This window comes from Dromiciops gliroides, chromosome 2 (assembly GCF_019393635.1).
Source record: "Dromiciops gliroides isolate mDroGli1 chromosome 2, mDroGli1.pri, whole genome shotgun sequence".
Taxonomy (NCBI): domain Eukaryota; kingdom Metazoa; phylum Chordata; class Mammalia; order Microbiotheria; family Microbiotheriidae; genus Dromiciops; species Dromiciops gliroides.
The window spans coordinates 537423999-537436314 of NC_057862.1; the positions used below are offsets into that span (position 1 = coordinate 537423999).

The 12316-nt window shown below is 39.6% G+C and overlaps 1 protein-coding gene across 1 annotated transcript in view; it reads left to right on the forward strand.

Annotated features, from left to right (window-relative positions):
* The window catches only part of PSD3 (pleckstrin and Sec7 domain containing 3), a 538748-nt gene that overhangs the window by 132025 nt on the left and 394407 nt on the right, over window positions 1–12316 (forward strand). Inside the window, 1 exon segment of the mRNA XM_043989192.1 lies at window positions 9732–10121. Within this exon segment, the coding sequence (XP_043845127.1) occupies window positions 9732–10121 (390 nt within the window).

Sequence of the window (12316 nt, forward strand, 5' to 3'; positions counted from 1 at the left end):
ACTGGAGATTAGAAGTAATGACAGAGACTGTGAAACCTTGTAACAATGTAGAAAAAAGTAGCTAGTGATGAAGTGAGAGATTGTGTGTGTGTTTGTGTGTGTCAGAGAGAATGAGAGAGAAAGAAATAGGTATTAATGCTTTGCTAAAGGCACATCAGCCATTGAACACCTCTGTTATGGAAGCATGTGTGTTTGTGGGTTGGGGTGTGTTTGGATCTTGACAAGCCCCTAAGGCATCAGTCTGCCCACCTAAGAGCACATCAACCACCGGGAAAGCTATCAGGTTACCAGAGCTCACCCCTAAGGAAACAGGGTTAGTGTCTGGGAATATTTTTTGCCATCTTCATGCCTGGAAATGTTACTTTATTGACTTAAATTTTGAACCAGGTTATTATTCGTAATGTGCAATGTTAGTACAGAAGAGATCGAATGAGAAAGGAAGGAAGGCAACAAGCATCAATTGAACATTTACTACCCTGTTTGCCGTGTATTATGCTAAGTTGATCAGTTAATCAGCACACGTTTTATCAGACTTGATGTAATATAGAATCATGTGAGAGTTGGAAGGGCCCTTACATTTTATCTAGTCTAGCTCCTTCATTTTATAGATAGGAAAACTGAGGTTGAAAGAGGAAAAATGGATTTTCCAAGGTAACAAAGCTAACCAGCTAGAGCTAGGACCCAGTTCTCTTGAATCCCATAGCTCTGTGCTTTTTTGTATCTTGCTTATCAAGGAAAGCTTAACTTATATTCAATAACTTGAATTTTTTATTTTTTATTTATTTATTTTTTTAGTGTGGCAATTGGGGTTAAGTGACTTGCCCAGAGTCACACAGCTAGTAAGTGTTAAGTGTCTGAGGCTGGATTTGAACCCAGGTACTCCTGACTCCAGGGCTGGTGCTCTATCTACTGCGCCACCTAGCTGCCCCTCAATAACTTGAATTTAAGAAATTGGGTTTTCATGGAAGAAGGTTGTAGGAGAAGGGCTTAAGCCAAATGAGAAGAAAATCATTTAAGGGATTTGGAGGGGGAAGAAATTGGATAAGTAAAATTAGTGGTTAAATTTATTAGGGAGGATAAATTTGTCAAAATATGGGAGAAATTAAAAAGAATTAGAAGAACACTTCCTAATCCCAGATACTATCCAGACTGTAATGCCAGGTCAAAAGAGTAGCAAGTTCAAGGGCAGCGAAATGACCAATCCAGGGCCACACAGATATTATGAAGCCAAGCTGAGATTTGAACCCAGGTCTTCTCATTACAAATTTATATACAGAGACGATTTCCCCTTTGATTCTGAACGTAAGCTTAGTTGGACTCAGAAACCTTGGAAAATATATTCGCTTCAGCATTTTTTTATTTAAATAAACTTTATTTAGGTTGATTTGTATTGTAGGCAGTTATGTACTATCTGAGAGTCTAATAATTGCTTTTAACTATTTCATGTAATCCAGACCACATTCATAGGATGAGCTTAAATGGACATCTCGTCCAATTAACTCCTTTTTTTTTTTTTTTTTGGCGGGGCAATGGGGGTTATGTGACTTGCCCAGGGTCACACAGCTAGTAAGTGTCAAGTGTCTGAAGCCAGATTTGAACTCAGGTACTCCTGAATCCAGGGCCGGTGCTTTATCCAGTGCACCACCTAGCCGCCCCCAATTAACTCCTTTTACAAATGAGGAAGCTCAAACCTAGAAAGACTAAGTGACCAACTCAGTGTTACTCTGGTAGTAAGTATGAAATCCAGAATTCAAAGGTTACTTTTCAACTGAAAGAGCTTTTATAAAGCAATATTGGCAGAAAAGGGATTGGAGTAGATGGGACAATGGCAACTGACAATAAAGAGAGGACAGTGTCATCTTTGGCTCTTCCTTTGTTGCTATTTTATTTGGAAGGGAGAATGACTTTTACATTGGAAATGACAGAACGAAAATAACTAACCAGGAGTTGATAGACAAGATAAATTAGGAGAGATAGTAAGGATTTGCCCTTAATAAATTCAGGTCACCTGGCCCGGCCAAATTCTATTCCTGGGTCTTACTAGGACTGGCAAATATAATTGTTGAGTCACTGTCAGTGATATGTGAAAGAATATGGAAAATAGGAGAGGCGCATTAATACTGGAGAAGGGCAAATTTTGTACTGATTTTCAAGCAAGGGAAGAGTCTCTATGAACTATAGGACAGTGAGCTAAACTTGGATTTCTTGGAAAGTTCTAGAAGTTTAGATGTGGTTGCACTCTCTAGCTGCTGGGGAGAATGAGGCTGGTGATTTCTTGGACTCAGGAGTTCCAACGTACAGTGGAGTATACTAGGTATACTGTATTAAATTTTGTGACAATACAGTTAGTATCCAGGAGTTGTGGGGCTACCAGGTCTCCTAAGGAAGGGCAAACCAGCTGAGGTTAGAAACACAGATCAGGCTAAAGTTCCCTTGCCAACCAGTACTGGGATCAAGTCCATAGATTAAGATAGAGAGACAGTCTTCTTTAGAAAAAATCAACAACAGTGAACATGTAGAAAGGAAAGAAATGATTACAAAGAGCCAGCATGGCTTCATTATAACTAACCTCATTTTTGTTTTTGACAGGGTTACTATGCTAATAAAAAAAAGGGGGGAATGTTGTGGACGTAGTTTCCCTAGTTTTTAGCAAAGCTTTTGATATAGTATCTCATGATATTCTTGTGGAGAAAATGGAGAAATATGAATTAGGCTAAAATTTTATATCATAAAAATAGTTTGTACCCCAGAGTCTCTCTGAAAGACTCTCAAGGACTCTTGGGATTCCTCAGACCATACTTTGAAAACCTCTGGATTAGACTTTAAAATAATCAGATGGATTTATAATAAGTTGGATGGCCAGACTCATTCAATGGGTAATTGTTAATGGTCTGGAGAAGGAAATGGCAAATCACTCCAGTATCTTTGCCAAGAAAACCCCAAATGAGGTCATAAAGAGTTGGACACAACTGAAACATGACTGAAAAATCAGCGACTTGTATAAAGGCATAGATAATATGCTCATCACATTCATAGCTGACACAACTCTGGGAGGAATAGCAAATACATTGGATAACAGAGTCATGATCCAAAAGGATTTTGACAGGCTAGAGTATTGGGCTGAATCTAATAAGATGACATTCAATACTGATAAATGTAACAGGCTTGCCTGTAGTTACAAAAAAAAAATCAACTTCACGAGTATAAGAGGGAGAAAGACTAGTTTAGACAAGCAATTTGACTGAAAAAGATCCAGGCAGTTTGGTGATTATGATCTCAATATGAATTAGTATAATATGGCAGCCAAGTCAAGGTAATAGGATCTTGGGCTTTATTAAGAGAGATGTAGCTTTTAGAAATGAGTGAATGAATGAATGAATGAACAATCATATAAATGCTATGTCTAAAGCATTGTTCTAAGTTCTAGGAATACAAATAGAAGAGCAAGGTAGTTTCTGCTCTCAAACCCCACATGTTTTATGGATGAGTCAACATAACCCCCTGCACTCTGCCTTCATCAAACTTCACCTGAAGTATTGTGCTAAGTTCTCTAAACCCATTATAACAGACTGCACAGTTCTGGAAGATGACAGTCAGGATGTTGAAGGGCCTTGAGTCCATTACATATGAAGATTGGTTCAAGGAACCAATAGCGGGAAAAATTTCCTAACCATTAGAGCTGTTGAAAAATGAAATGTGAAAGTCACTTCACCCTGTTTGCTTCAGTTTCCTCCTCTGTAAAATGAGCTGAAGAAGGAAATGACAAACCACTCCAGGATCTTTGCCAAGAAAACCCCCAAATGGGGTCATGGACACAACTGAAACAACTGAGCAACAGAATGCTAGCTATTAGTTTCACAGAGCAATCAAAGCATCCAAAGTCTCTTAGGATCATAGATGTAGAACTGGGAGGGACTTGTAGAGGTCCTCCAGGCCAACCCTCTCATTTAACAGATGAGGATTCTGGGGTTCAGAAAGGAATTATCCAGTTTCCCATGGGTAGAAAGTGGCAGCTCTGGGATTCAAGCTCACATTGGAATTAAGAGTACCAGCTAGGGGCAGCTAGGTGGCACAGTGGATAAAGCACCAGCCCTGGATTCAGGAAGACCTGAGTTCAGATCCGGCTTCAGACACTTGACAATTACTAGCTGTGTGACCCGGGGCAAGTCACATTGCCCTGCAAAAAAAAAAAAAAGAGTACCAGCTAGATACAGGTTAGCCACCTGGATGGCTATATAACTAACTACTTTAAGTTCTCGGTTGATCTTTGCCTACATTTTAGCACTGCAAGCTCATTGGTCTAACCACTAGCCACAGAACACTAGTGTGGGACTGGAAAGTAAAAGGGGTCTCTGCACCCTGGTTAGTAGATGATCGAATAGTTGTGCAGTGAATGTGTGGGACAGTACAGTTGCATTTGTTGCAGATGGTCTCCACTTTTGCAACAAATGTCATTAGAAACCTCTCTTTTTCTGGGCATCTCTTGACCTTCATGCTGCACTCAAAACCAGCAGGTTTGTTCACCTTGTTTAATGTGATATTGATTCCCTAGTGATATTAGGACCCAAGTTTATGGATTGCAGGGGGTTTTCTTATTCTCGTGACTTATAGCTGTTGCCCTGGAAACCTGGGCAAGCGTATATATGTGGTACCTTGCAAGTACACTGAGACCAAAGTTCTGCTCTCAAGTACACACTTTACAATGTCAGAGGCAAGTTTGATTAAACAGAGAAAAACAGAATAGAAATCACAGAATGAGCAGGCATAAATTTCAGAAATGTCTGGAAATAGTCACAGCTCCAAGTCTGTGGGCTCCTCCGGAAGAAGTTCTTCACGAACCCTGTCTACTTCATTTCTTCTAGACGGGTTTCCTGCTGCAAAAAGTGATGTGGAACTGGTGACTTTTTTCTGTAGACACTGCTTATAATTCCTTAGCACGAATTTAAGGAGTCTCTGATTTCTCAGGACATTCAAAATAGTCCTCCATAGAACCCTATTGTCAGAGGTATGCTGGTAAATGTTTTAAAAATGTGGTCAGGGCTTAATTGTAAGTTTTATTAACATTTTATTAACATTATGAACCATCATGTTCTGGTCTAGACAGTCAACAAAACAATAAATCAAGTCCTAATTTTGTGGCCTTTGCTGATTTCTCAGCTACAAACCCCTGTCTGTAGTCCAACGCTCTCAACTTTATGATCTGTTTTTTTTTTTTCCCCCCTGGCTATCTTTTTTAACTATCTTGACAACCACTTGCTACACTCTACATAGCTCCTCTAGTTCTGGACTCATGATCAAATCAACTCTGCTAATGTTCCTGGTAGGAGTGTGCCAGCCTATTCCCCCTGTGGCCCTATTCACCTTAATTTCATATCCAAAGTGAACCCTTGGGGCAGCTAGGTGGCGCAGTGGATAAAGCACTGGCCTTGGATTCAGGAGGACCTGAGTTCAAATCCATCCTCAGACACTTGACACTTAACTAGCTGTGTGACCCTGGGCAAGTCACTTAACCCTCATTGCCCTCAAAAAAAAAAAGTGAACCCTCTCTGACCACAACTCCTCTGATCTATGTTGTCTTCCCCTGTTAGAATGTAAATTCCTTGTGGATGGGGGACTATTTTCTCTTTTTTATTTGTATTCCTAACATGTAGCACAGTGCTTGGCACATAAGTAAGTGCTTAAGAAATGCCTTTAAAATATTTTGGTATTATCTTCCTCATTTAGAATGGCCAAAAAAGTCCCAATCACCATCTTGCTCTTCCTTCCTGTTTGCTCTTTCCTTGTGGGCTCTGGCCTTGACTTCCTGTGGTCTTTCCCAGTTACCATATATACCCATAACCATGTAATATCTCATACGGTGGGCCCTTAATTTTCCCCATTTGCTCAAATGAGAAAGAAGACAAATCAATACTCCAGAAATCATTACAAGTGGAAGCTGATTTTGTTTTTCCTAATTCAGCATAAACCCTAGATTTATATAATACTACTTTTCTGACACTAGGTGGCTCCACTTCAACTCAGTTAAGAAGACAGCATTTTGTTTCTGCTTTTTATCCCATGTCCCAACACAAAACCATTCCCATAGTAGGTACTTAATAAATGTTCTTTAAATTGAACTGAATTTTCAGTGTCTAAATTAAATGAAATAATATATTAAAGCTTAGTCTATTTCTGTTTCCTTTTATTTATTCCTTTTTTGTGTTTATGGTCTAGGACGTTCTGGTAAATATTTAAAAATCGGCTTGGGGTGGGGCATTTGCAGGATACAGTTTTGTGTTTAATCTGCATTATTTACATCATCAACAAAACAATAAATTAACCCCTGATTTGTAGCATTTGCTATTTCTGAGATGTAAAGAAATGCTCACACTAAAAATTTACAATTGGCTCTCCTGAAGCCATTGGAGCCAGTGCCAGCACACTTTTTGTCATCGTGATGGTTCTTAGGAGGAGGACTGAAGAACTGATTGGTTGATGGATTTTAAATTTTTTAAAAAAGTTATATCTAGGGGCAGCCAGGTGGCGCAGTGGATAGAGTGTCAGCCCTGGAGTCAGGAGTACCTGAGTTCAAATCTGGCCTCAGACACTTAACACTTACTAGCTGTGTGACCCTGGGCAAGTCACTTAACCCCAATTGCCTCACCAAAAAAAAAAAAAGTTATATCTAATACCTTAGATATACAGAATACCTTGGAGATATTGCGGGTTCGGTTCTAGACCACAGCCACAAAGCAAATATCACAATAAAGCAAGTGACATGAATCTTTTGGTTTTCCAGTACAATATAAAAGTTATATTTTTACTATACTGCAATCTATTGAGTCTGCAATAGTATTGTGCCTAAAAAACCCCAATGTATATACCTTATACTTTATTGCTAAAAAATGCTGACCATCATCTTGAGCCTTCAGAGAATCATAATCTTTTTGTTGGTGGAGGGGTCTCACCTTGATGTTGATGGCTGCCAACTGATCAAGGCAGTGGTTGCAGAAGGTTGGGGTGGCCGTGGCAGTTTCTTAAAATAAGACAATAATAAAGTTTGACACATAGATCAACTCTTCCTTTCACTTGGATACTTATGAGGCTATTAATTGGCCTTATTTCAATATTGTGTCTCAGAGAATAGGGAGGTCTGAGGAGAAGGAGAGAAATGGAGAACAGTTGGTGAAGCAGTCAGAAAACACTAAACATTTATTAAGTTCACCATCTTATATGGTGTGGTTAGTGGCTCCTCCAAACAATTACAATAGTAACATCAAAGATCACTGTTCACAGATCACCATGACATAATAATCATGAAAAAGTTTGAAATTTTAAGAGAATTAACAAAATGTAATACAGAAATACCATGTAAGCACATGCTGAAGGAAAAATGGCATCAAGAGACTTGCTTGATGCAAGATTGTCATAAATCTTCAATTGATAAAAAAAAGTGCAATGTCTGCGAAGCACAATAAAGCAAAGCACAATGAAAAAAAAAAAGGTATGCTTGTATGGGCCAAGCATTGCGTGAAGATATTCACCATCATTTATGAAGCTAGCTGAGGTCCTGCAAAGTTATATCAGTATCCTTGGGAATGTGTGTTAATATGTTGTTGTTTTTTTCAGTCAGTCAATGAACATTTATTAAATGTTTACTATGCCAGGCATTGTATTCATGCTAGAGATACAAAGCCAGGCAAAAAAGCTCCAGCCCTCAAAGAATGCATACTCTAATGAAGATATCATACAAAGAAGTACAGCTATCCCTTCCACAAGTTGTGTGTGTGTGTGTGTGTGGGGGGGGGAATGTTTCCCAGTACAACATAAAAGTTATATTTTCACTATACTGTAGTATCTAGTCTGCAATACTACTATGGCTAAAAAATGTACATACCTTAATTAAACATACTTTTTTGTGGGGGGCAATGAGGGTTAAGTGACTTTCCCAGGGTCACACAGCTAGTAAACATACTTTATTACTAAAAAATTCTGACCATCATTTGAACCTTCATCAAGCTCCCTTGATCTGGAAAATCATGTAAAATTTTTTGGCCTTCCCTTTGTACCAGAGAAGAAGTCTGAATTATTATGGTATTAAAGAATAAATATGTATGAGGTCAGCTAGGTGGCACAGTGGATAAAGCACCGGCCCTGGATTCAGGAGTACCTGAGTTCAAACCCGGCTTCAGACACTTGATACTTACTAGCTGTGTGACCTTGGGCAAGTCACTTAACCCTCATTGCCCTGCAAAAAAAAAAAAGAATAAATATGTTTATCATACAGTAGTATACTTATTTTTATGCATTTCAGAGTTTCTAAACTTTTTCTGTGTTGTCTGTGGCTTCTGCAAAACTCCCCCCAAATCCCCATTTAATTTTTTATGCCTCCTCACGATATATCGCAACCATGATGGGGAAAGTCTTAATATGGAAAGGTTAACTGTATATACAAGATATATCCCTACCCATATCTGTGTCTGTATCTATCACCTTCCACCTACTATAGATATAGTCTTAGATATATAGATGATTGAGATATTGATATCTACTTCCTCTTCTTCTTCTTCTTCTCCTTCTTCTCCTCCTTCTTCTTCTCCTTCTTCTCCTTCTTCTCCTTTTCCTTCTTCTTCTCCTTCTCCTTCTTCTCCTTCTTCCTCCTCCTCTTCTTCCTCTTCTTCTTCTTCTTCTTCTTCTTCTTCTCCTCCTCCTCCTCCTCCTCCTCCTCCTCCTCCTCCTCCTCCTCCTCCTCCTCCTCCTCCTCCTCCTCCTTCTTCTTCTTCTTCTTCTTCTTCTTCTTCTTCTTCTTCTTCTTCTTCTTCTTCTTCTTCTTCTTTTCTCTCTCTCTCTCTCCATGAAGAGCTTTAAATGCTAAACAGAGTTGTATATATCCGATCCTGGAGGTCACAGGGAGCCACTAGTGCTCAGGGGGATGACATGGTCATTGTATGTATTATGAACATCACCTTGGCAGCTTGGTGGAGGTGGGATTGGAATGAACTGGGGATAAGGGAGGGAGAAGGGCTAGAAGATGAATGAAATATTCCAGGCTAGAGGTGAGGAGGGCCTGAACAACAGTGATTGCTGTGTGAGTGGAGAGACAAGGGCATGTTGTGAAGATAGATTTGCTAAGTATTTACAGGGGCTGACTGTGTGGGCTAAGTAAGAGTGAGCAGTCAAGCATGACACAAAGATTGGGAGCCTTGGTGACCGGAAGCATGGTGGTGGTCTTTGATTGTGATAAAGACATTTAGAAGTCAGAAGGATAATGAATTCTGTTTTGGGATATGTTGAGTTAGAGATAACTACAAGCTATCTAGCTTAAGATTTTTTTTTAAGTATTTTTTTAAGTATTGTATTATTTTCCAGTTACATGTAGAGATAGTTTTCAACATTTGTTTATATAAGATTACCAATTTCAAATTTTTCTCCCTCCCTCCCCTCCCTTCCCCCCCTTCCCTAGACAGCAGGTAATCTGATATAGGTTATATATATATATATGTATATATGTATGTATATATATGTGTGTGTGTGTATAAAGATTTTTAAAAAGTTATATTTGTAAGCATTTTTATTTTTTAAGCATTTTATATCTCCCTTCCCCACACAGCATATCATTAAAAGTGTCTAAGGATTTCATCTATTATTTTTTTTCAGAATGTATTCATTTATACTGTGGTGTACTGCATAATACTTTATTTTTTTTTTTTAATGGATTACTAAAAATGTTAACTCTTTGTTTTTCCCCCCAGGATCATTGAGCAAGAGGAATCAACCAGAGAAGAAGATGATGTTCTGGGGCCTGGGTATACAGAGGATTCAACTGATGTGTACAGCTCCCAATTTGAAACCATTTTGGATAATACTTCTTTATACTATAGCGCGGAGTCACTGGAGACTTTATATTCAGAACCTGATAGCTATTTCAGCTTTGAAATGCCTCTCACGCCTATGATCCAACAGCGCATCAAAGAAGGCAGTCAGTTCTTAGAGAGGACTTCAGGGCCACAGCAAGATGTCCTCAGCGTCTCTGCTGATGGTGGGATAATAATGGGCTACCCTGGAGAGATCACCAATGGGACAAATGATGCTGATGACACTGTCTACAGAAAGGGAGCCCCTGAGGTGGCTTTCTGGGGAAGGTAACACTTTCTTTCTCCATCTCCTGTATATTGCAATGTTTTGTCGCTACCATTTTCTCACTGAGAATTCAGGAGGTGGGAAGTCAAAGTATATTTTGCCAGTTTCTGATGATATAAATGATGAAAGAACAATCTGGGTTTTTGTCAGGAAAAGGGCCCATTGAAAAGCACTTTTCAGAAGGGGGTGTGGAAAGACTATTTAGGCAGCAGTGGCAACATTGGAGAGAATGATAGGTGGGTGGATTGCATTGGACTGCCACTTGTAAGTGGGCACTGAACAAATGTTTATTTATGATGAGTATGCAGTAGAATAGATGTTCTAAATATGAGACTTTGAATGAATTGTTTTTGTTTTTGTTTTTGTTTTTGTTTTTGTTTTTGTTTTTGTTTTTTGGTGAGGCAATTGGGGTTAAGTGACTTGCCCAGGGTCACACAGCTAGTATTAAGTGTCTGAGTCCGGATTTGAACTCAGGTCCTCCTGACTCCAGGGCCGGTGCTCTATCCACTGTGCCACCTAGCTGCCCCTTGTTTAGTCTTTTTGAGGTTTTCTTGGCAGTGATAGAGTTGTTTTTTATTTTACGTATGAGGAAACTGAGGCTAACAGGGTTAAGGACTAGCCCAGGGTCACATAGCTAGTAAGGTTCTCAGGCCAGATTTGAACTCAGGAAGAAAAGTCTCCCTGACTCCAGGTCTGATACTCAATCCACTGTGCCACCTAACTGCCCTTTGAATAAATTAAAGTGCATTTATTAGGTGCTTATTATGTTCCAGGTACTGTTGGTAAGCATGAGGGATAGAAATGCAAGTAAGTGAGACAGTTCCTGTCCTCAAGAGCTAAAATCCTAATGAGAAGACAATATATAAAATGGAGCTAGAAAGGTCTTGGGGTACACATGTTAGCATTGTTTGGCTATGTCTAGAAGGTGGCATGATAGACTAGTTTGGGGAAAGATGAGGTGGAAGCTTACCTATCAATGTCCAGGTTTCTAGGGACACAGTCAGAGTTCCTGTGGCATGGGGGATAAGGGAGATGGCCAGGAGCAAGGGGCATGGTTTGGAAATGAGTGCAGAGTAGCTTGATGACCTGGTTCTAGGCAAGATAAGATGTTAAATGATGCCTTTTAAAGTTGCCCCTATCTGGCCTCAAACACTTACTGGTGGTGTGACCCTGGGCAAGTCACTTAATCCTGTTTGCCTCAGTTTCTTCATCTATAAAAATGAACCGGAGAATGAAATGGCAAACCGTCCTAGTATCTTTGCCAAGAGAACCCGAAATGGTGTCATAAAGAATCCGATGTGACTGAAACAATTGAACAATGACAACAAATGTTCAGAGAGTCAGATAAGTTGAGGAAAACTTTTAGGGTCTACCTAGGAGATAAATTACAAGTTACATAATAGAGACAGCACGGTACAGTAGAAAGGACACTTAATTTGGTGTCTGAGGACCTGTGTTGAAATTCTGGCTAAGAAACTTGGAAAATCATTGAATTTATGTGGGTATCAGTTTTCTTATCGCTAAAACAAGGGGGGCCGGATTAGGTGGCAGTTAAGTCTCCTTCTAACTCTTAAATCCTGTGATTCTTAATTCATAAGATTCTTTCTAGCTCTAAGTATGATCTTGCCTCGGAGGCCAGGTATATGGCTGTTGGTCAGTCACTTTCTCACAGCATCAACACTTAACTATGATTTGAACTGTTGGACACTAAATCCAGAATTCTTCTTAATGAACCACAGAAGAAAACAGTTCACACTTTAGAAGATCAGTGATTTCTTCTGTGTAGGTTCACCGGTGTAGATTGGAACTCCCCTGTGCCTTGGCAGATAGTCTTTGTGAATTGCTTTGAGTTCTCCTTTCCAACGTGTCCCCCCCCCAAAAAAAAAAAAGTCTCCTTGTGACCATGCTTCTGTGGATGAGACTCTGAATTTGGCTAGGTTGGTTCTTGGAAGACAGAAACAGAAATAGAATCTGTTCCTGGGGAGTACTGGAAGACTTTTCAGCATAATAGGGCCTGCTGCGTCTCCAGTGCCCTTGGCATGGCCTTTGAGAACCCATTTCTTTATGATGAAGCATTGGAGCAAGTCTTTAGTCGAGGAAAATTGTTCACAATCCCTGCCAAATTGCACAACCATCAATTATTTAGGAATAAATGTCCTCCTCTTGTAAAGGCCAATTCTCTGTCTTCCTCCTCTTG